The sequence below is a fragment of the Saccopteryx leptura genome, chromosome 10 (assembly GCF_036850995.1).
Source record: "Saccopteryx leptura isolate mSacLep1 chromosome 10, mSacLep1_pri_phased_curated, whole genome shotgun sequence".
Classification (NCBI taxonomy): domain Eukaryota; kingdom Metazoa; phylum Chordata; class Mammalia; order Chiroptera; family Emballonuridae; genus Saccopteryx; species Saccopteryx leptura.
In genome coordinates, this window is record NC_089512.1 from 70,139,506 (window position 1) to 70,164,503 (window position 24,998).

The 24,998-nt window shown below is 41.7% G+C and overlaps 1 protein-coding gene across 2 annotated transcripts in view; it reads left to right on the forward strand.

The window, feature by feature from the left end:
* SUCLG2 (succinate-CoA ligase GDP-forming subunit beta) overlaps positions 1–24,998 on the forward strand; it is a 331,995-nt gene that overhangs the window by 151,336 nt on the left and 155,661 nt on the right. For both annotated transcript variants that reach the window (XM_066350978.1, XM_066350979.1), the window contains exons 3-4: positions 20,675–20,774; positions 21,605–21,695. In XM_066350978.1, the coding sequence (XP_066207075.1) occupies positions 20,675–20,774; positions 21,605–21,695 (191 nt within the window). The remainder of the gene's footprint in view (positions 1–20,674; positions 20,775–21,604; positions 21,696–24,998) is intronic.

The window sequence follows — 24,998 nt, forward strand, 5'->3', positions numbered from 1 at the left end:
ATAAATCCCACTTGATTATGATGTATGATTTTTTTCATGTATTGCTGGATCCAGTTTGCTAATATTTTGTTGAGAATTTTAGCATCTAAGTTCATCAGAGATATTGGCTTATAGTTTTCTTTCTTTCTATTGTTTTTACCTGGTTTTGGAATGAGGATTATGCTCACCTCATAAAAGAAGCTTGGAAGTCTTCCCTCCTATTGAATTTTTTGAAATAGCTTGAGAAGGATAGGTGTTAGTTCTTTCTTGAATATTTGGTAAAATTCGCCTGTGAAGCCATCTGGTCCAAGACTTTTGTTTGCTGGGAGTTTTTTGATAACTGTCTTAATTTCATTTGTTGTAATCAGTCTGTTTATATTTTCTGCTTCTTCCCAATTGAATTTTGGAAGATTATATGTTTCAAGGAATTTATCCATTTCACCTAGGTTGTCCAATTTTTTCCATACAGATCTTCATAGTATTTTCTTACAATCCTTTGTATTTCTGTGGGGTCAGTTGTTACTTCTCCATTTTCATTTCTAATTTTATTTATTTGAGTCCTCTCTTTTTTTCTCTTGATGAGTCTGGTTAAAGGTTCATCAATCTTGTTTACCTTTTCAAAAAACCAGCTCTTGGTTTCTTTGATCTTTTGTATTGCTTTTTTAGCCTCTATGTCATTTATTTCCACTCTGATCTTTATTATTTCTTTTCTTCTACTTCCTCTGAGCTTTATTTGTTGTTCTTTTTGTAGTTCTTTTAGATGCAGGGGTAAGTGGTTTATTTGATATTTTTCTTGCTTCTTAAGGAATGCCTGTAATGCTATGAACTTCCCTCTCAGGACTGCTTTTGCTGTGTCCCATAAATTTTAATTGTTTTATTTTCCTTTTCATTTGTTTCAAGGAAATTTTGGATTTCTTCCTTGATCTCATTGTTAATCCATTCCTTATTTAATAACATGCTATTGAGCCTTCAAGTGTTTGAATGTTTTTTAGTTTATCTATTGTAGTTGATTTCTAGTTTCATGCCATTGTGAACAGAGAAGATGCTTGATATGATTTCAATCTTCTTACGTTTATTGAGACTCGTTTTGTGTCCTAACTTGAAAAGAATGTATATCCTGCTGCTTTGGGATGAAAAGTTCTGAAGATATCTATTAAATCCAGTTGATCTAGTATGTCATTCAAGACCACTGTTTCTTTGTTAATTTTTTTTTCTGGAAGTCTATTCATTGATGTTAGTGGGGTATGAAAATCCCCTACTATTATACTTTTGCTATTGATCTCGCCCTTTATGTCCATCAAAATCTGCTGTATATATTTAGGTGCTCCTATATTAGGCACATAGATATTTTAAATGGTCATATCCTCCTATTTGATTTCTCTCTTTATCATTATGTAGTGACCTTCTTTATCCCTTACTATAGCCTTTCTTTTAAAGTCTATTTTGTCAGATATAAGTATTGCTACCCCAGATTTTTATCATTTCCATTTGTGTGAAATACTTTTTTCCATACTTTCACTTTTAATCTACGTGGTATCTTTTGTTCTGAGGTAGGTGTCTTATACAAAACATATGTATGGGCTCTGTTTTTTTATCCATTTAGCTACCCTATGTCTTTTGATTGGAGCATTTAATCCATTTACATTTAAGGTTATTATTGATATGTAGTTGTTTGTTGCCATTTTATTCTTTAAATCTACAGTCCTCTTTTTCTCGATTTTTTTCTTTGCTATTTAAAGCAGGCCCTTTAACATTTCTTGCAGTACTGGTTTGGTTGTATTGAATTCCTTGAGGGTTTCTTTTTTTTTCTGGGAAGCTTTTTATTTCTCTTTCCATTTTAAATGAAAGCCTTGCTGGATAAAGTAGTCTTGGTTGTAGGTTCTTGCTTTGAATCACTTTGAGTATTTCTTGCCATTTGCTTCTGGCCTTAAGTGTTTCTGCTGAGAAGTCGGATGTCTTCTCTCTGTAGGTAATTAACTGCTTTTCTTTTGCAGCTTTTAGTATTCTTTCTTTGTCTCTTAGCTTTGACACTTTAATTATGATGTGTCTTGGTCTAGACCTCCTTGGGTTCCTCTTTAATGGAACTCTGTGCTTCTTGAACTTGTGTGACTTTTTTCTTTCTCAATTTTGGAAAAATTTTAGCTATGATTTCTTCAAACTGATTCTGTATCCCTTGTTCATTCTCTTCTCCTTCAGGAACCCCTATGATGCAGATGTTGTTTCTCTTCATATTGTCACAGAGATCTCTTAGAGTTTTCTCAGACTTTTTGAGTTTCTTTTCTTTTTGCTGCTCTGCTACCATGGTTTTGTTTATCTTGTCCTCTAAATCTCTGATTTGATCCTCTGTTTCATCCAGCCTGCTATTAATTCCTTCTAGTGCAGTCTTTATTTCTGATATTGTATTTGTCATTTCTGAGAAGTTCTTTGTTATGATTTCAATGTCCTTTTTGATGCTTGCTATCTCTTTAGGTGCTCATTATGTTCATCCATTGTTGCTCTAAGATCCTTGAGCATCCAGAAATCATTGTTTTAAACTCTGCATCTGGTATTTAGGTTACTTCCATCTCATTCAGTTCTTTTTCTTGGGATTTTGCTTGTTGATTCATTTGGGTCACATTTCTCTGTCTGCCCATTTTGTCTGTGTATTAGGTAGCGTTGACTTTGAAATATTTGTGTGGTCTTTATGAAGATGGGCTCGCTGATACTGCCTTCAGGCCACTTGTTTTTCTTGTTCTAGAAATGCTTCTTGAGGGTACTATTTTTCCTCTTATTGTTTGTGATTATTAGATGCAGTTGGTCCTTTTGTGGGTATGGTTATCCCTTCAGGCTGGCTGACTCTAAGGGTCAACCTAGACCATGTGTATTACACACTGTGCAATGTTTGTCCTGTTTGATGTATTTATTCACCACAGTGTCTGGTGCCTGCTATACTCATCTTTTGGGTGTGCTGCTTGTGTAGCTAGCTGTGTCTAGGGTTGGTGCTGTCTGCCACCCACTACCAGTTCTGTTGGTTCTACATCTTCTTGTGTTGGAATCAGCTGTTGTTTGTAACCTGTTGTTGGCTACCTGTCTGCAGCTACTGCTCTTTTCGCTGTTTGTGTCTGTGTTTTCTGTGTCTGGGTACAGTGGGAGGGGTCAACCTCTGTATAAGGCTCAGCTTTCTCCCTCTTAGAGATAACCAGAGCTCCATAAAAGCCTCAAGCTCCGTAAGATTTGTCTCCACTTTTTGGCTGCTATTCCTCTTGCAGCTGCCTGGTCTTCCCACAGAGTCTTCTGTAGTAAGACTGTAGTGTGTGCTCATATTGGCCTCACCCAACCAACCCCTCTACAGGTTGCATGTTTGGTGGATTAGGGCAGCTGATGTTGTGAATACAGCATTTGTGGGACCACCTACTTCAGGAGTCTCATGGTCAGGAGCTCAGTACAGGAATAAGGAATGTGGCCCCTATTCCAGAGCTTGATCCCTCAGCCACTGCTGGATTCTGAAATTTTATTTCTCCACAACAAGTTGAGCAGCAGATTCAGACCGAGTGTGGCTGACAGTTCCCTCTGCAGAAATTCTTTCAGCTGTTGAGACCCTGGCCTCAGGGAGCAAGACTGAGAGAGTCCTTTCCTTGGGCTGACTGTGCCCCTCCCGAAGGTGGCTAAGCCTCTCGACCAGATCCAACAGTAGACCCACAGGGACCCACACTTTAAATGTCCATGTTATAAGCCTCTCTCCCTTCCCCCATGTGGAATCTAGCCTAGCAGGGCAGGATATCCAGTGCCCAGGCCGGCTGATTGTGAAGCTCCACCCTATCCAATGCACATGAGCCGCTGTGCATGTGCTGATCACAGAGAGTGGAACTCGCCTCAGTTGGGCCAGGTGTGAGGAGCTTTTCATTAGGATACCACTCTAGCAAGGGTTGTTAAGTCCTGAAACGATGCCTTCTGCAGCTGGCCCCTGAATGTGCCAGCCCTGGGCCTCCCAAGTAGGAACCCAGCACAGACCAGTGGGAGATACTGTCGTTGACTGGCCCTCAGCAACCTTCTTGGAGCTACAAGCAATTCAGAGTTTGTGGCTGCCTCTGCTGGGCCCAAGTGTACATGTAAATACCAAGCTGCAATCCTAGGCTGGCTTTTACCCACTCTTTTCCTAGGAGCAAGTCCATTTAAATAGCCAAGTTTCCCTGAGTCTCGCCTCATGCAGCCTGTCTGCTGGCAGCTTGATGGGTTCAGCCACTGAGAAACCTTTCCTGGAGGCTAGAATCGCTGTGGCAATTCAGCGATTTGGAAGGGTGGTGGGTGTGGCTCCGCAGTTTGGCCCCAGGTTTCAGTCTGTCCAGACTTTTTCACAGACCAGTAGTGTGAGGCTCCAGGAATCTGGTGGGTGTGGCCTCTGACACCCAGAGGTGTAGTCTGTCTGCCCACAGTTTCAGTTGAGTCTCTTTGTGAGGTGGAAGCACCAGTCATAGAATCGGGAGAGTGTGGGAGGGAGCTCTGGTCTCAACACCAGAAAACTGAGTCACTGATGAGCCCCCTGCTTCCTAGCGTCTCAGAACGACCCCTCGCCATCACTGGGGTAGGAGAGACTCCCAACGTCGGAACAGCCGCTTTTCCCCAGGCTGATGTCACTCAGAGGGGATTGCTTTGCCCAAGAAAGTTGGCAACTGCAGTCCTGGAGAATGATTCAGCACAGGGGTTCTGGTGGCCATCCCCCACAGTGTCTCCCTGGGCCTCCAACTTTACTCTCTCCTGCAACTCCAGTCCTCTTAGCTCTCCCACCAAAGCCCTGGGTAAGTGGGTGTGAACGAGGTGTTCTGTGCGGGCCCTTTAAAATGGAATCTGCATCCGATGCGTGTGTCCCTTTCTTGTGGACAGAAACCCGGCTCTTTTCACAGCTAAATGCTGTCTGGGTGCCTCTTCTAGGCTCTGGGGCTTTAGGCTGGGGCTCCGGTCCTGGGGTCGAGGACCAACACCTCTCAGGGCAGCCCACTCCGCCATGAGAGTCCCTCTGGACCCTCAGCTGCTCGCTCCTGGGAGCCGGCAGCCCTTTCCGCGTCTCCGCCCTTCCTACCAGCTCAGTGTGGCTTCTTCGGTGGTCCTTGTTTATAGATTCCTCTTAGTTTAGTCCAAAGTTGGTTTTACAGGATGATTGTTCTTAAATTAAGTTATAATCCAATTTGGGTCTGGGAGGTGGCCTTTGGAATGTCCTATTCCTTCGCCATCTTTCTTCCCCCTCGGCTTTATTTTTTAGATAAGAAAATTGAGGCTCTATTTTCCTGCAAAGGTCGCTCTGCTGACTAATAAGGGGCAAAGCCTGAGTCCTACTCCAAGCTACATGACACATGACTCATGAACTTGCCCACTGCACTTTAGTCATCTCTAGTATGTTTTCTTATTTAGGAAGGATTTAAGAGGGATGGTAAATTATTTACATAGAAAAGAGATGTGCCCTGGCTGGTGTGGTTCAGTGGCTAGAGTGTCGGCCTGGCAGTTGGACGTCCCGGGGTTGATTCCCAGTCAGGCACACAGGAGAAGTGACCATCTGCTTCTGCTCCATGCCCCTCCCCCAATTCTCTCTTTCTTCCTCTCCTGCAGCCAGTGGCCCTGTTGGTTCAAGCATCGGTCCTAGACGAGGTTGCTGGGTGGATCCGGTCAGGGTGCATGTTGGTGTCTGCCTCTCTATCTTTTCTCTCCTAGAAAAAGAAAAGGAAAGGAAAAAGATATTATAAAATTCTGCATGTTCCTCTTACAATGTTGGAACTCGGGGACATCTTGAGAGCACTGCACCCCTTTGAGTCACCCTTGAGGAAACATGATTTGAGGCACAGTGCCTTGTCCTGAGTCTCACGGGATGGATATTCATCCTACCCGCACCTAATTCTAGCAAACGCAGCTGTATGTCTGCTAGGCCCAAGGAATACTACACTGGCTTAGAACTGGAAGGTCAGCTGCTGATTGACAAGGGGCAGGTTTTGCCTCTTCCCTCCATTCTGAGTTACACTTTTGAACTGACGAGTGGTGGAAAGCCCAGCAGAGCTGAATGGCAGTGCTCCCTGTGCATCCCAGGCACCGACGCACTCTAATACATAATAAGCTCATTTAAAAAATAACTGCTATTCCCTTTCCCCACGGTTTACAGAAGTAATCCATGTTCTTTGTGGCAAATTTGCAATTTAAAAGAAGAAAATTTATCTAGATATACTCTACCCTTCTCGAAATAGTTAGACTTAATACTTTGGTATATTTGATTTATAATTTTTTCTCAGTATATACATTATGTATGTATATGTGTACATATATTTAATGGTATACATTTTGAATTACGAGCTTTTTTCTCCATGTAGCAATATTGTTACTGTTCTTACCAAGTCAAATAAACACATTTTACTTAAAATGTAAAATAGTTTTTTTCTGAATATAAATTATATAAGCAGTCACTGTAAAAAGTGAAAAACTATGAAGGAGAAATTAAAAATCATTTGAACCCCTTACCCCTATAGATAACTACAGTTGATGTGGGCTTTATATTGTTTTAGCCTTTCTTTAGGCATTTATGTCTGTATTTTCTAAAGTTTTAAAAAGAATAATGTACTTTAGTTTGTAATGTGTTGGCTTTTATCTCCTAAATACTTCCTGGTGGTTTTCTTTTTAAAAACCCTGCAGGCTTATCAGAAGTCTGGAGTCCCACAGTATTAAGCTTCAGGCAAATAGCAGTAACAATGACAGCATAGAGGAGCTTTGGGTTAAAGATCATCATTTTCATCACCCCATCATTTAGCATCAGACCCAGGCTCCAAGCATTATCCTGGATTTTCCAGAGGTTGCAGGTATCACCAGGAGAATTTACTTTCCCGTTCAATGGAATCATCACACCCAGTTCCCAGGACAGATGCATGCAAGGAAATACCTTTGGTACAGCTATTACCAATAGTTTCTCCTGAGCTTACAAAGCATTGCTACTGTACAGATTCCTGTTTTAAAGTGGTTACTTGTGGCCCTGGCTGGTGGCTCAGTGGATAGAGTGTTGGCCTGACATATGGATGTCCCAGCTTTGATTCCTAGTCAGAGCACACAGGAGAAGCGACCATCTGCTTCCCTTCTCCTCCCTCTTCCCCTTCTCTCCCTTTCCCTCTTCCTCTCCTATAGCCAGTGGCTCGATTGGTTCAAGTGTGGCACCAGGTGCAGAGGATAACTCTGTTAGAGTACATCAGCCTCAGGTGCTAAAAATAGCTCAGAACCGGAGCATCGGCCCCAGATAGGGGTGCTGGGGGGATCCCAGTCAGGGCACATGTGGGAGTCTGCCTCACTATCTCCCCTCCTCTTACCTTAAAAAAAGAGGATTAGTTGTTTTCAAAAGGTTACATATGCTCATGGTTAAAAAGAAAAATCCCTTTTGAAATCAGTACTTTGCATATCATTGACTGCGGAATGTTTCAACTTAAATTTGATATAGAGGTGGTGGGGGTAAAGCTGATTCTTTGCTCAGAGACATTGAATAGTTGCAGCTCTGGTGGGTGCCCCTTGTGGGCCAGGCATTATGTGTTGCTCTTATGCTGAGGTATATATATTTAATATTTGTTATGTGTAGTTTCAGTGAAAATTCACTTAAGAGACTATAGATCCCTATTGTCTGCTGACCTATTTATACAGTGTGTCCGTAAAGTCATGGTGCACTTTTGACCAGTCACAGGAAAGCAACAAAAGATGATAGAAATGTGAAATCTGCACCAAATAAAAGGAAAACTCTCCCAGTTTCTGTAGGATGATGTGGCAGCATGTGCGCATGCGCAGATGAGGACGTAACACCGTGTATACAGCGGAGCAGCCCACGGCCATGCCAGTCAAGATGTGGACGGTACAGAGGAAAGTTCAGTGTGTTCTGTGGCTCGCTAAATTCGAATCCGTGACCAAAGTGCAACATGAATATTGGCACGTTTATAATGAAGCACCACCCCATAGGAATAACATTACTCAGTGGGATAAGCAGTTGAAGGAAACGAGCAGTTTGGTGGAGAAACCCCGTTCTGGTAGGCCATCAGTCAGTGACGAGTCTGTAGAGGCTATATGGGATAGCTACCTAAGGAGCCCTAAAAAATCTGTGCGTGAACCACATCAAACTGCACTGAATAGGTATGAAACTGGGAGAGTTTTCCTTTTATTTGGTACAGATTTCACATTTCTATTGTCTTTTGTTGCTTTCTTGTGACCGGTCAAAGTGCACCATGACTTGATATATCATACTAAGGACACTCATATATTTTCAGAAACAATAATGTGTTTCTTGGTTGGGATTTGAGTCATACAGATAAATGTTTGTCAAAGACTGTCAAATGGTACATTTCAGATTCGGGCAATCACTGTATGTAAATTTTATCTCTCCCCAAAAAGGAACTATAAACAAATGTTGAACTTTAGTTACTGATAATGTGTGCTGAAGCATTTAAGTGTAACAGTACTGCTGTCTGCAACTTACTTTGAAATGCATGAAAAAAGATGGGTTGTGATGGATGAAGAGAGATGTGATAAAGCAAACGTGAAAGTTTAGCAGTGGCAGCAACAGGTGCTATGTGAAACTGGGAGAGTTTTCCTTTTATTTGGTACAGATTTCACATTTCACTTGTGCAGCATTTCCATTGATTGGAAATTTTCATAATAAAATGTTGTGGGTAAAACCCAGTAACAGAGGTGTGTGTGAAGGGATTAAAGCAGAATCTCTGGAATTTTTTTCTGGCTTAAATATCCCAAGTCTGCTTCTTGCCAGCTGTGTGGCTGGATAACCCAGCCTCAGTTGGGCTATTTGTTCAATGTGGATAAGGAATAGACTTAGCAGCAATCTTATTCCATAATGAGCTCCTCATGGACACTGATTATGATTTCCCATATGCTGAGGGCCCCTATGTGCCTGGCTGTCTCATTTGCTCATTTTCAGGAGGAAGTGGTCTTACTCTGCATCACACCATGTGTGCCCTTCACTTCAAACGTTCTCATTGGAGAGGGCAGGGGGACGTAATGAGCAAAGCTAGAGTGGTGTCATTGACTTTATAAACCCCTCCCTAGCTCTGTGGGTGTCCCTTGGCCTGGCGTCTCCTTTGAACTAGAAGGGCCTTCAGAGGCAGGCTGGCATCTGCTTTGTTAGACTTTGTAACATTCACGAGTCCAGGCTGATTTTGTTGGTAGTCAGAATGGCCCCCTTTGTGAAGGCTAGGCCATCTCCTGTTTGCAGCTTTACGGACCAATGTCCTGGAAATTCTTCTAGAGTAGCAAGGTCTCCTTCCCTCCCCACAGTCTAATCATGCTTATGCATTGACAGCCCATTCACCTTGTGCTAGGAGGCAAAGGGAAAGGGGCCTGGCCCTGGGAAAGGACACCGCTGGGCGTAAGCACACCGTCCCTAGGGGAGGAAAAGAGTACTCCAGGTAATTCTGTGAGGGTGCTGTTTACCTCTGATGTCTGGCACCATGCACTAGAAACCAAGGTGGAACAGTAAAACATGATGGTGCTGAAGGAGACTGTGGGATGTACAACAAATCCTGGTTGCTTTTTGGAGGGAGAACGAGCTGTCATTGGATCAGAGTAGATACATGTGCTAGCTTCTTAACTGTGATAATGCAATGTAATCTTGACAGTAAATGTCTTGTAATTACTGGGATTTCCATAGGTATGATTATATAGGATTACTTGGTTGGTCTAGTGTGAGACAGGACTTGATTTCTCTGCCACAGTACCACTGACGGACTGTTTCTGAGCTTCCAGAACTTCAGTTTACTTCACCAGATACGGATGCTAGCTAGCTGGCTCTTGATGTTTTCCCTGTATTGTCTTGTGCGTTATAGTCTCAAAACAACTTAAATATGTTTATTATTATTTTCCTCAGGAAGTAAAATGCACAACAGCTTGTTAATTCCTTAATTTTCTTTTTATAACACTTGGCCTGTTTCCCACCAGTGTGAATTCTTGCTCAAAGCAGGCATTTTAAAAAAGATACAGAAAGTCTCAGAAGAGACTTTTGTAGCTGGAATGCTTCAAAGATAATCAGAACAGTTGTTCTGAAGACAGTCCAAGAAAGGAGGCCTACGTTCTGTGACTTCCAAGGTCAGGTATAGAGCAGGTTGGTGAGCGCTCCGATTTATGGGGGTCTGAATGTGAGTCCTTATTTGGGAGTGATCAGAGGAGGGTACGTTAGGAGGTGGAATTTGAAGTCGGTGCTGATCTCTCTGGCTGTTAACACTGAAGTTACTTATCTCGGGTATAATTAAAAATGCCCTTAAATAATTTGGAGGCATTTCAATGAAGAGAGGGAGAAAAGGAGGAAGGAAGGAAGGATGGGAAGGAAAGATAGGGAAGATAGGAGTGAGGAAGGAAGGGAGGGAGGACGGAAGGAAGGAAGGAAGGAAGGAAGGAAGGAAGGAAGGAAGGAAGGAAGGAAGGAAGGAAGGAAGGAAAGGGGGAAGGAAGGAAAGGACAGAAAGGATAGGAAGGGAGAGAGAGAGGGAAGGAGGGAGAGAAAGAGGGGGGCAGGGAGGGAGAAAGGATGGGAAGAAAGAAACCAAAGAAAGCTGGCATAGGGAGAAAAGTTCAAAGTATTTCTCAGGCCTTCAGAGCACTTGAAAGTCAGCCAAACACTTATTCCCAATTCACTGAAATTGCACGGTTTCATCGTCCAGGATACAATCTGAAGTCCTCTCTGTGATTAACATTCAAGCAATAGATTTATATTTCAAACAGTGAATGGGTCAGGACAGGCAATAAAAGAGTAAGAGATTGCAATATAAAAGTCCATGCAGTTTGAAAGCAACATGACTGATCCTCAGTCAGGGCACACATGAGAAGTGACCATCTGCTTTTCTTCCCCTCCCTCTCCCCCTTCTCTCCCTCTTCTCCTCCTGCAACCAGTAGTTCAGTTAGTTCCAATGTCAGCTTCAGGTGCTGAGGATAGCTCAGTTGATTCCAGCGTCAGCTCCAGATGGGAGTTGCCTGGTGGATTCCACTTGGGGAGCATGCGGGAGTCTGTCTCACTATCTCCCTACCTCTCACTAAAAACAAGAATGAAAGCAACATTACAATTTATGCTGGACCTCAGTAGATGCATGCATCACAGACAGTGTTTGAGGTCTTTCTTCTCTTGGAGTAAGTAGGTCATTGCTGGCTTCTACTCCAGCCCATAGTCATCTACCACTTTACCATTACGAAATGGAAAATAAAGCCTCCTGGTTCCCTTTTATAGCAGTGTCACCAAGCCATCGTTTGGCATTCTATCTCTGTCATTTGGAGTTGTACTGGATTTGAAGTGGGACTATCTGTCGTTTGCAGGTCAGGGAGGGCGGCCCTGTGCCACATCAGGGCTGCAGTTACACAGCTGCTTGGTTTGTAGCTTGCTGGCCATTTGGGGAGCATTCATTGCTCCCCACTTGAAAGTTAGCTTGCTGGACTGGGGGCTTCTTAAAGACCACTGTGATAAAATTATTAGAGATCTTAAAAGCACTTAGGGTAAAATAATAACATTTAACAAAGACCGTGTGTGTGTGTGTGTGTGTGTGTGTGTGTGTGTATATATATATATATTTTTTTTTTTTTTTTTTTTAACAGAGACAGAGTCAGAGAGAGGGACAGATAGAAACAGACAGACAGGAAGGGAGAGATGAGAAGAATGAATTCTTCATTGTGTCTCCTTAGTCTCCTTAGTTGTTCAGTGATTGCTTTCTCATATGTGCCTTGATGGGGTGGGGGGGTCTACAGCAGAGCAAGTGACCCCTTGCTCAAGCCAGTGACCTTGGGCTCAAGCCAGGGACCCTGGGCTTCAAGCCAGTGACCTTTGGGATCAAGCCAGCGACCCTGCACTCAAGCTAATGAGCCTGCACTCAAGCTGAATGAGCCCTGCTCAAGCCTCAGGGCTTTGAACCTGGTCCTCCGCATCCCAGTCTGACACTATCCACTGTGCCACTACCTGGTCAGGCCTTATTTTTTAAAATTCTTTTTATTTTTCTTAAATGAGAAGTGGGAAGGCAGAGAAACAGACTCCCACATGCACCCCAACTGGAATCCACCCAGAAGCCCCTATGGGACGATGCTCTGCCTATCTGGGGTGTTGCTCCATTGCTCAGCAACCCAGGCCAACTTTCTTCAACCAAGCCATGGCTATGGGAGGAGAAGAGAGAGATAGAGAGACGGGAGAGGGGGAGGGGTGGAGAAGCAGATGGCTCTTCTGTGTGCCCTGACTGGGAATCGAATCTGGGACATCCACACACCTGGCCGATGCTCTACCTCTGAGCCAACCGGCCAGGGCCATGTTTTTCTATTTAAGTGCTGCTCTTAAATATAGGGAAATAACCTTTAACGTGACGAGGTTTTCTGAAGATCTGAAATAACAATTTTAAATGTTTTGCAGTGCTGAAACCTGGCATGCTTTACTCTTTTATTTGCAGGGATGCTGCAGTGATTTCTAATTTAAGTAGAGAGCTAAGAAAGCCAAACACCAACAGGTAGAAGAGTACAGCAGCCTCTCTTAGTTGTTGGTTTGTGTCTTTGTTCTGCCTGGAAACAGACTGCAGTCCTTTCTGCCGCTGATCAAGTTCTCTTCTGCTTAGGACTTCTCTGTCCTTTTGGCAGCTCAGCTTGACTTGACACTTTCCCTTCTCACTGTACATGGTTCTAAACATTTATCACAGCATTTGTGTTTTTCAGTAATTATCTGTATTTCTTTCCTCCATTAGATTTTAAGTTTCTGAAAGATAGTGACCATGACTTTTTTAATCTTTGAATGCCTACATATTAGGTGCTCAATAGGTATATCTTAAAAGGGCAAGGCGTTTTTCTGCCACTCTCGCTTTTCTTGCATGACACTTTAGGGGGCCACGCTATAGATGCCGAGCCGTGTTTCCGGAAGGTGTCTGCTGGGGCATTCCAAGGGGAGAGCAGCCCTGACTGAGCCGTGTTTCCGGAAGGTGTCTGCTGGGGCATTCCAAAGGGAGAGCAGCCCTGACTGAGCCGTGTTTCCGGAAGGTGTCTGCTGGGGCATTCCAAAGGGAGAGCAGCCCTGACCCAGCACAGTGAGCGAGAAAAGGCTGATGCAGTAAAGAACATTTTAATGGTTCAGATAAACTATCCTGGATAACTTGGATAACTGTCTACATTTATCTTACATTTTAAATTATTTATTTTAATTTTATTTTTATAGCAACACATGATAATTGGAAAAACCATCTAAAACATTCCTGAAAAGATGTGTTGCTATACCCATAATACCACTTCTCAACCCCATACAATAACCTCAGTTATTATTTATTTAGATTTCATTATGACTATGACTATTCACAACTGTATTTTTAAAAAATATTTATCATTAGGGTTTGTTTAAAGGTTGTAGTATATGTGAGCATTTTCCCAAGTTCATGTGTAAAGATATATTTAATTATGGTTAATGGATATATAGTATTATATTATTTCATTGTAGATATACAAAATTTATTTTTAAATCCTAAATGTCCAAATGCTGATGAACATTTTGGGAGGGGGGAAGACAGGGACAGACAGACAGGAAGGTAGAGAGGGATGGGAGGCATCAATTCTTCATTGCAGCACCTTAGTTGTTCATTGATTGCTTTTTCATATGTGCCTTGACCTGGGGCTCCAGCTGGGCCAGTGACCCTTTGCTTAAGCCAGTGACCTTGGACTTTAAGCCAGCAACTTTTGGGCTCAAGCCAGTAACCATGAGATCATGTCTATTATCCCACGCTTAAGCCAGATGAGCCCGCACCCAGGCTGAGACCTTGGGGTTTCGAACCTGGGTCCTCAGCATCCCAGGATGACACTCTATTCACTGCACCACTGCCTTGTCAATTGAAAATCCTTATTTCTGTAGTTGATTTTCATCGAAGTGGGATTGCCTACCACAGGGTTTTCTGTGAGCACTGGACACATGACCCTCCTGATTGTCTCAGGGCACATATTCTAGGTTCTTCTCAGCCATCATGAGTTTCTCAGGGACAGGGAACAGGTTCGTGGTCCTGTTCCTGGGTTTGCACTGGGCTCGGGAATCTGTGAGCGGTTGAACATACATTGTATTTAGGAAATCAGATGGATGCTGGGCCTGTGTGAGAGTGGGTCTCTTTGAAGAGCAGAGCTGGTTAAAGAGATCAGTCTTCCTGTGAGATGATCTCGGGCACAGGGCTACCAGGCTTAAAGTGAGGTTGTGCCTGGCTGAGCCATCTCCCTGGAGACTGTGTGTTCTCTGGAATAGAGACGACTGCACAGGAAAAAGCAGTGGTACTAGGGGCAAAGCCACTCTTCTTTAGGAGGCCCTGCAAAAGGACCCCCTCAGAAGCTGGTCTTTACCGTGGAAGGGAGAAGTGGCCTCTGGGCGACAGAGTGAGGATGGTTACCAGACAGTAGCTTATGAGAACACCTCTTACCAAGGAGGGCCAGATAGAGGACTGACTTAAATAAGAAGAAACAGGGAAAGGACAAGATTTCCAATCAGAAAGGTCGGGGATCTCAGCATTCTAGTAAAATGGCTGTGAAAGGGAAAGAAACATCTTTAAAGCTGGGTGCAGCTAGGCAGGATTTCTGTGACATACATTTTAAATTTCCAAGTCATTCCTGAAAATAAAAGCATTGTGAGTCATCTTCCTGTGTCACTTCTGGGCATTGCCACCCTTTATTCCTCTCTTGTTAATCACCAGATCCACAGGAGATCCCCTTTGCCTCTGTTATCAGGTAGCTTCCCAATTTCTGCTACTGAGGAGGGTGTGCCTAGCCCTGCCGTGCGCTCACACCCCGACTGTGTGAGCGTTCACTCCAGGAGTAAATCCCGCATTCGTGACTCAGGCTGCATTTGCTGGCCTAACTGAACCTTGACTGACTGTGTCTTTGGTTTAAAAACCAGAAAAAAAAAGATTTTTTTTTGTATTTGGTTTTCTTTTATGCTTTTTCCTTCAAATGTACCGCAAAACCCTATAGAAATATATTGGTGTTCATAAACGCTCTTCACCTTCCACTCTGTTTCTAGGGTCTCTTGAACTTACAGATGACATACAGATATTTTTATTAAGGCATATCATTAATTCATCATGTAATCTGTATAAAACACAAATTTCTTTTGGAAATTTCTTTTATAAAAGTATGTTTTCTTTCTGAAAAATTATTTTTCAAGTGACTTCATTTGCAAAAAAAAATTGTTTAATGTCCTGTGGTTATAATCTTACAGTATTAGAAATTCGTTGATTGCCTAACCAGGTAGTGGCACAGTGGATAGAGTGTCGGACTGGGATGCGGAGGACCCAGGTTCAAAACCCCAAGGTCACCGGCTTAAGCGTGGGCTCACCATCTTGAGCGCAGGATCACTGGCTTGAAGCCCAAGGTCACTGACTTGATCCCAAGGTCACTGGCTTGAGCAAGGGGTCATTCACTCAGCTGTAGCCCCCCACCCCACCCCATCAAGGTACATATGAGAAAGCAATCACTGAACAACGAAGGAGACCAAGGAACCACATTGAAGAATTGATGCTTCTCATCTCTCTCTCTTCCTGTCTGTCTGTCCCTATCTGTCCCTCTCTCTGACTCTTTCTCTCTCTCTCTCTGTCACAAAAAAAGTATAGAAAGAGTAAGATTATAATTGAATTGAACTTTTATAGAGATAATTTTTATCTAACTTTAAAATTTTTATTTTAAATAAAATGTGTATTAATGGTTATGAATCTACTTAACACTAGTGACAAAATCAGAAGAGTAGGATAATTTATCATTATAGATTTAATGAAGCTTATAATGTAGTAATAAATGTACTGTATTTTTAAGAGTATATAGCTATATGAAAAAACAATGACTTATCAACTTTAATTTAGGAATTTTATTGAAACTAAAATTTAAAAATTTTCCTTGAAAACAAAAGCCTGTTTTGTATTAAAGTAATGTTATTGTCTTTTTTATAATTAATAATTTTCAAAAGTGGCATTATTTTGTCCCCTCATATCCAGTTGGATGAGTTATGTTAGATAATGTGGAATTAATTGACTACCATATTTAATAAGAAATTTAAGATTTAAAACTCTAATAACAGGCTTTATCAGTAAAGGATTTCTTAAAGTGAGATAGTATCTCCCTGGACAGATCCCTGTTGACCTAGAGGTGACTCTAGTTCCCGTCTTTTATTTATATTTGAAAATTGCTGTGTTAGGCAGGTGCCTTTTACATTGTGATGGACAGCAGTCAGATAGCTAGACAGGATCTCTAATCCTGATTGAGTCAAGGAATGTGACCAGTGATGAGCAGAGTTTATTCTGGCACTTTGTGTGTTTGAAACTCTGTTCCAACATTGATGAACTCATGTCAGACACGTTGAAATTTGAAATCATTGATTTGGTTTCAGAGATACCTTTGGGCATATGGAAAGAGTCACTGCAGTATTATCTTATTCACAGTGATCTAGTTGCAACTTGAAGTTTGGGGCAGTTATAATGAGAACACAGAAGTTAGCTTGTTTTCCTTGGGAAATTAGCTCTTAGGCTTCTAACTTATCACACTATAACTATGTTCTTTATAAATGTTCATCTTTCTGTGATATCTTCAGGTTCTTGGCTCACCTTCCCCTTCTCCTCGCCTTACAGTAACAGATAAATTTGAAATATATTTCAACTTTCTCAATTAAGAATTCTCTCAAACCCCATGCTAGAAATTATACCATGCAGTTGTGCTGAAAACTGGATATTGCAATTTTGCTACAGTCAGTGAACCATAGAAATCATAGTTCCCCCAATATTACCAGTGTTATTTACTCAAAATAGATGATCGTCACAGTAGTCATCTTATTGCAATAGCAGTGTAAATAGTTCTTCATTTTGCATTTAGGAAAGTATTATATTTTTGAAAAGAACCATGCTGAATAAAAACCAGTTCAGTAATACAAATACTTGATTCTTTATTAAACTGTTTTTAAAAGATAGTTGAAAATAATTTATCAACATTTTGATAAACATTTTCGGACATTTACCAAGGCCCTTTTGCATTATAATTTTGAACTCTGTGTTATGAACAATATTTTGCATAAATATGTTGTCAGAATGCCATCTCTGAAAAGCAGTGGGAGCCACATTTACCAAGCTTGCCTAATTAAAGACAGGTCTTATTTCTTCTATTTAGGTTATGCTTTCCTTAATGAATAAATTTTTTTTTTAGATTTAATAATGCTTCCAAGAATGTTTATTACCCAGCATGGGATTATAGGTGGACTATAAAAAAACTCCTATAAAATTGTATTATTGTAATTAGAATAACACTTGTATTGGTTTAAAAAAAGAGAGGAAAAACATTTGAGAAAGTGTCATTTTAATGTGGTGAATAGAGCAAAAGTAGACCACCATGTGGGTGTTCTTAGACTTTGTAAATGGCTGTAAATATTGTTCTTTTAACTGACATGGTATTTGAGAGTCTTCCATATCTGTAACATTATCAAATATATTTCTTGCAGTGCTTTTTCTCCTAAAATAACACATAAATGACAATAAACAGGTTCCCATCAAACCGAGTGGAAGTGACCGTGAGCACTGGTGCTTATTAGAAACGTGCTGGGAAGGGGGTGAAGGACAAGCTGTGTCGTGTACATGTTGGCTCCCACATGGGAGAGTGGTAACTTCCAGTAAGGACCTGGGAGGTGTCCATCTGGATGATACCAGTGCAGAGGCCAGTAACATGGTTGCCGTGTGTGACAGGTACAACTAGCTTCCATAGGAAACCTGGTAGAGTAGGTGGTTTTTCCCCCACTCTTTTTATATTGTTATCTTAAGCTTAAGCTATCTTATGTATTCAGACAAAAATTGAAATTCATGTATAGGGTATTCTTCTGTAATTCTGGTTGAGAATAGGCAGGTAATATAAAAAAGAAAAAAAACAACAACCCTTGGATGTGTGAGCTTTTGGAGGACTTAGATCTTTAAATAAAATGGAAATAATGACAGTACGTGTGAATCAATTTGGTGAATATTGAATGAAAAGACTAGTTACTGTCCAGTAGGCTCTAGTCACTTCCCTTAATTTTTAGTACCTTGATTAAATAACCACATGAATTAAATAACTTCATGTGAGTTTCCCTTAAGACAAGAAAAGCTGTTCCACTCTGGGCTACAGATCCGCTGTGCTGGCCCAGCCCTGGAGGTCTGGCAAAAGGAAGAGATGGCTGCAGTGAACGAACGTTTGGCTTGGAGTGCAAGTTGCAGAAGATGTTCTTGGGTTGTTTCCTATCCCTTTTTCTTTTTGCCTGACTCAATGAATATATGGCTTTACAGTGTTCGAAGTGGTTGCTTAGATGACTACATGTGTGGCATGGAGTCCTTGGACATGTAGTCAGATGGTGACATGCGTAATTGACAACGCTTCGCCAGAGACTGCAGTGGCTTCTTTGTCTTGGTGGTGACTGCCACAAGCTGCTCTCACCACTGGGCTGTGTGGGGCCAATGAACAAGTTCAATTAGGTATTCTGTTTGGCTTTCAAGTTTTGCTGCTAGAAAGTTTGGAGAGGAAAGCCTCTTTTTCTTCTGAATGGCATGGACATGAAAAATGCCAATGGCAGTGGAATGCTAGTTATCCTTTTAAAGAATTTTAAGAGATCACAATTAAAAATTTGAGTAGACAGCAAAATGTATTTTTTTCCACTTGATGTCTTCAAAGGAAATATCTTCCTATATACCACTCTGTGGATTAATTGCTGATAATAATTATAATGATGATAGATAACAATTTTTGGCTACTTTTTAATGTGCCAGGTGTTGAGATAAGCACTTTAACTGGTATATTTTATCTATTTGTTCACATCTTCCTAACACTATAAATTATTGTGATCATTTTACAGATGGGCATGCTACTTCTACTGTTCTGAGTCTCAGTCCCCTTTCCTCTACAAAGGAAGTGATAGGCAGAATTGGAGGTTGTCACTCGGGTCTGTTTAACTCCAGAGTCCTTGTTTGTACTGATATTCTTTACATTCATTAGCATAAATATGCAACAAATTCTTTTTTACTGGTGTCCTTCCCTGGTGAGTTTCTGATAATAAGTGGTCATCATAGCTTGTCTTCTGCTCAGTTTCATGGGAACCAGTTTATTCTAAGCCATGGTTTGACTGATGCTATGATGGTTCATTTCCAGGACAGAAACAATTTTCAGAGCGTATAGAGAGCAGCAAAGAAAGAGCTATGTTTGCTTCTGAGAGAAGAAGAAGCCTTGTTTTCTGGTGTACTAAATGTAGGAGAAAGGAAGACTGACCAATAGAGGCAATGAACTTGAGTAATGTCATACATCAGGTAGAGTGACTATGTTACCCAGTGCATGGCGTCAAATCCTTCTCTAGGTCCTGTTGCCTCCATGATGAGACCCTCTGTAGCCCCCTCCATTGAGATCTTCGCTTGCTTGCCTATGAGTAACAATAACATTGACAGTAGTAGCTGAAATAGCCAACACTTACAGAGCTCTCACTTTACATGAATGGTGGCAGGTACCAACTTTTTTTTTTATTATCTCTGTCCAAGTGGAAATAATCCTTTTGAATCTTATTACTATACACAGGCAATAAATGGACTAGTTGACATGACAGTAGTCTTTCATTAAACATCTGGGTTTTCAGGTCCTTGGGATAAAGTATTCACATGTATATATCTCATTAAATTCTTAAAACAATCTTCATCATCATTTCTCAATCAAGTAAACAATCTCAGAGATACTAGGTAGCTTGCTCAACATCACACAGCTGGATAGGGGATGAAGGCTGGATTCAAACTTGGGCCTGCAGATTCTAATCCTGATGTGCTGAGCCAGAAAACTACTCGAGTTGTAGAGAAGATTGTCAGACTCAGTTCTCTGATTTTAGACAAATATGAGGATGCCAGCTGGGACCCGAAGATGGGCACTGTTTGGTTTATTAAGCATACTTGATTTGAGGCCTGCCTCTTTTTTTTCTTTCTGATGGTAGGGGAGGGGAGATCAGCTGTTTACTGAGGCCCCACCTCTACCACTGGGCTGCTTCACACACCCAGCTTTCCTTTCAAGCCCATAAAGATATCTGAGTTTATGACTCTGGCCTCAAAGGTTAGGAATACAGTTTACTCTTTCCCTGAGTGAGAAATGAAGACTTCATAACCACTTTCCCTTGGACTGTTTTGTTACTCTGCCAATGTTTTTAAAATAGTGCTTGCTTTTAGTGTTAATTCGTTGCCCCCCCCCACACACACACAACCCTGTCAATACATAGAACAGTTGGTTTCCAAGAAATAGTTATTAAATACTCCCTTTGTGTCTTGTCTTTGAATCTTTCCTCCATGTAAGCCTGTCTTCCCTTTGCCATTTGACATCTCAGATGACTCACAGGTAGTTAGCTTATCTGACTGGGAGATTGGTACCTCTGCCACACAGGAGTCTCATTACACAATAAAATTAATGCCTTCAGCCTAGATTTATTTAGCATCTTCTAACATTGAAAAGACCTTGCTTTTTCTTGGGATGGTCAAGTATTTGATTAATCTGATAGGAAATATTTAAATGGCTCGATAAACAGACTTTTTATATTTAGGCACATTGATGTTTTTTGAAGTTCTGTATTGCCTTTATTTTTAAAGTTGGTTGGAAAGAGCTTTTTACCATTTTTGGAAGTTATATGTCATTACCACTTTCTTTCTTGTTTAAAATAATAATAATTTAAAATCAACTACCTACTCTGACTTTTCTTTTTCAGATGCAAAACAAATTGTTTTAAAAGCTCAGATTTTAGCTGGAGGAAGAGGAAAAGGTGTCTTCAGTAGCGGTTTGAAAGGAGGTGTTCATTTAACGAAAGAGTAAGTCTGGAGGTTTTAATTCCTTGTCTGGGCCCAGTAGTTCCAGGAGAGCTTGATCCTTATTGACAGGAGCATTGAGAGAGGGAGTGAGGGTGGAGGGCAGGAGCCGAGCTAGCAGAGAGGGAGCAGGTAAGAGGTGGGCTGGCGATGCTGCACTTCTGCTCCCATAAAGGATTTCTCTCCACTAATTGGTGAAACTGGACACTGCTTTCCGCCTAGACAATCAATTTTTCATCACAAATGATATCACTTACAAGTTAAAGACTGCTTCCAGAGTGTCACTTTCCTATTCAAGAACCTGCAGTGGCTCCCTGTTACCAGTGGCATCAGTTGTCTCTCCTGTCTGATGCGGTCAAGTCTTCCTTTATCTGAGCCTGTCTGTTCAGCTTTAGTTTCCATGTCTCCCAGCACTGGACACTGCTCTCCTGTCATATACCTTTCACTATTTATTGTGATTCCCACCTCACCTCTACCCCACCATTGGCCAGTACTTGCCAAATCGCCCTCTGTCTAGTCTTTGCTATTCAACTCTTGTCTAAACCTGTTGTGTATTTCAGCATTGTCTCTTTACTATGACTGCAATTTATCTGGAGGTGAGGACAGCAGAGGTAAGCACACATCTTTCTTTTCTCCTTTCTTCCCTTTCTCCCTTCTTTCCATTCATTCATTTATCTGTATTTATAAACAGAAAGGTCCATGGATTCTGGGCACAGTGTTGTACTATTTGCAGTGTGGACATTAAAATTTAGTCTGGACTTTTTGCTTTAAAATGATTTTCAACATGGATGTTGATTTTCTTTTCTTTCTCTTTTTTCCCCCCTCTCTCTTAGCCCTAAAGCTGTGGGACAGTTAGCTAAACAGATGATTGGATATAATCTTGCAACAAAACAAACTCCAAAAGAAGGTGTGAAAGTTAACAAGGTAATATGAATGCTTCTGGTCGTTTTCTATGTATGTGTTAAAAAAAAGAAAGAAAATCATACTTCAGTTTTGGCAGAATCTAATGTGCTTTGGCGATGCGCCATTTTATGTTTAAAGCTCATGTAATCTGTTTAGTTATGTGTTATGACTTAGAGGAGAAATAAAAAGTTTCTATAAGAGTAATATTATTTCTTGTCCTCAGCATGTATTGAAAGTGGGTAAGGGTGAATGAATGAGCAAGAGCTCTCCGTTTCAGAACACAGATGCATTCTGTGTAAAACTGAGAAGGGCTTGGTGTGACAGCTGTCATACACAGTGAGGGGCAGTCCCTGCTCTGCGCAGCCCAGCCTCAGTGCTGTGTGCCAGTTACTGCTGTGGTTGTGCTCTGAGCACACCTACACCTTACTTTGAGCTTACTATCAGTTTGAGCCACTGCTGTTGCTGAGAGTATGTAGTATTAGTGAGCTCTGTTGGGGCACCCAAGTTTGTATAGGGCACGCACACACATACACAAACACACAGAGAAAATAAAGCCCAGAGCAAAATGGCTGCCTCAGTCATGAACTGGTGAGTGGCAGAGCCCAGTCTGCTCATCTCTGCTGTGGAAAGGCATCAGAACTGGCTACCTGATTTGAAGAACCAGTGCAAAATAAAAATGTGAGAACCGTTGTTCAAATTTCAAGTCAGCTATAGCAGAACATTAAACCAAGGGGCCAGGAATGGGACCCTTCTGAGCCTGGGTCCTGGGCAGTTGCGCAGGTGACACCTGGAGCCGTGGAGATGCGTGTGTTAGACACCTGATCATTGAGTGACTTGGAGCTGGCATTTTGAAGACGGCTGCACTCCGCTGTTACAGCATCAGAGCCCAGGATGGCCCGTGTGCCATGTTCAGGGAAATGCAGAGAAAGTTGTGTGGCAGATTCTTGACATGACTGAAAGGAAAATCAGGTGGTTAATGCACCACAGGAGCACCTGTCCTGTTGGCAGGGCACACAGCTGGAGCAGAGCGGAGCGCTGCCAGTCCGCAGTCACTGTGGGCCGTCCTGCGCTGAGCCTGTGGGGGGCGCCCTCCTCACCTGCTGCCTCCCGGGGATGCATGGACTGTGTGCAGGGCCTCGTAGTTTTTCGATTTGGTTTTGTTCCGCCCAGCACACTTCTTTTATGTCCCTTTTAAATCTGCTTATGTGCCTGCCTCTACATGTGTCACTTCTTCAGAATTTATCAGTGGAGGACATGATTCATATTTTTGTTTGTAAGAATTGTTTTTATGGACACATTGGTTTTTAGATTAGAGTTTGTGATACTTTTGAAAAGTATATAAAAATTCACAAAGAAGAGTCACACTATATAGATAAGCATAAAATCAGTTTGTATATCGGTTCCTGAAAGCTGGTGGTAAGTGCATTCTTGTACATCTGTCATTGCCAGAAGTCTACTAGAGTGACTTATTTTTAAGGTTTTTTTTTTTTTGTTTTTTTTTGTATTTTTCTGAAGCTGGAAATGGGGATAGACAGACAGACAGACTCCCGCATGCGCCCAACCGGGATCCACCCGGCACGCCCACCAGGGGGCGACGCTCTGCCCCTCCGGGGCCTCGCTCTGTCGCGACCAGAGCCACGCTAGCGCCTGGGGCAGAGGCCAAGGAGCCATCCCCAGCGCCCGGGCCATCTTTGCTCCAATGGAGCCCCGACTGCGGGAGGGGAAGAGAGAGACAGAGAGGAAGGAGGGGGGGAGGGGGGGAGAAGCAGATGGGCGCTTCTCCTGTGTGCCCTGGCCGGGAATCGAACCTGGGACTTCTGCACGCCAGGCCAACGCTCTACCACTGAGTACCAGCCAGGGCCTTTTTAAGTTGTTTTTATTTCTGATTGCAAACATGATTCACTTATGGGAAAATTCCCAGTAGTACAGAAATATGAAAGTTGGAAGTAAAAGTTCCTTGTATCTAACTACCCAGAAATGATTGTCATACATTATTTGTCTTTTTTCTGTGTAAAATATATATAATCATATTTCTATAACAATATTTTATACAACTTTAAGGAACATTCATTTTTTTTTTAACTTATAGAAGCTTGGACATTAATTACAAGTCCCTAAATTATAGAAGGTTTAGATTTTTAAGTTTGTTTGAAAAATTATTTTGACACACATACCTCCGTACACATCAGGTATTTTTCTTCTAAAATGGTGCGGCTGGATTAGTGATGTATTCCTCTACATAGTGATAGGGGTGGTAAGATGCTGCTCATCTTGTGTTCTGTGATTCGATGAGAGAAGTTTAAAATTGAGGTGCATTTTCTATGTTACCTAATCACTACTGTGTCATAAATAGTCTGTGCCCTGGCACTCATCCACAGACCACAATATGAGTAGCAAACCAAAACAGGTTTGGTGGTCAAATTTGGGTAAAGTAATTTAAAAAGCTTCCATACAGGAGGGCACCACATACCCTTTGTGTCAGTCACAGATGGAGAATATATCTAACTAGTTTCTTGTGGGATGATTGTTCATAGAGTCCATTTCTATTCTCTCTGTAATAATTCCTAAAATATTCTGACATCCTCGGTCATAGGATAGCATGATAATGTAAAAAATGGTCTATATTCATTCATTAAATTATAGCTTTTTAGATAAATACTTATTTGTTCTACTTTAGGGGTTTTATTTTTTTTATTTTTTATTTAAGTAAGAGGAGGAGAGATAGAAAGACAGACTCCCACATGCACCCTGACCAGAAAATACATGGCAACTCCTGTCTGGGGCCAATGCTCTGTCCATCTGGGGCGCATGCTCACAACCGAGCTATTTTTAGCAGCTGAGGCAGAGGCTCCACACAGCCATCCTCAGTGTTGAGGGCTGATTTACTAGAATCAGTAGAGCCATGGCTGTGAGAGGAGAAAGAGAGTGGGGGGAGTGGAGGGGGTAGAGAAGCAGATGGTCACTTCTCTTGTGTACCTTGGACATCCACACACCAGGTTGACACTCTACCACTGAGCCATCTGGCCAGGGGATTTAAAATATAGTGTTTTTGTGGTATTTGGGTAGCTAGAATCTAATGCTACTTAATCTGTAACTTTCTTTGGGAAACTTATTATTGAACTACTTTTAGGAAAAGCAATGTAAGTACTTTTATTATTTTCACATCTAGTACTGATTATTTATGAAAGTTCTTATTTTCTTTTCAAAATCATTTAAGTCATCTTTTACCATTCTTTTTGGGAGTGTAAGTCATTACAGTTTCTCTCTTCAGGGCAATTTGAAAGTATTTATCAGAATTTTAAATATAAAGGTTTTAATACCTAG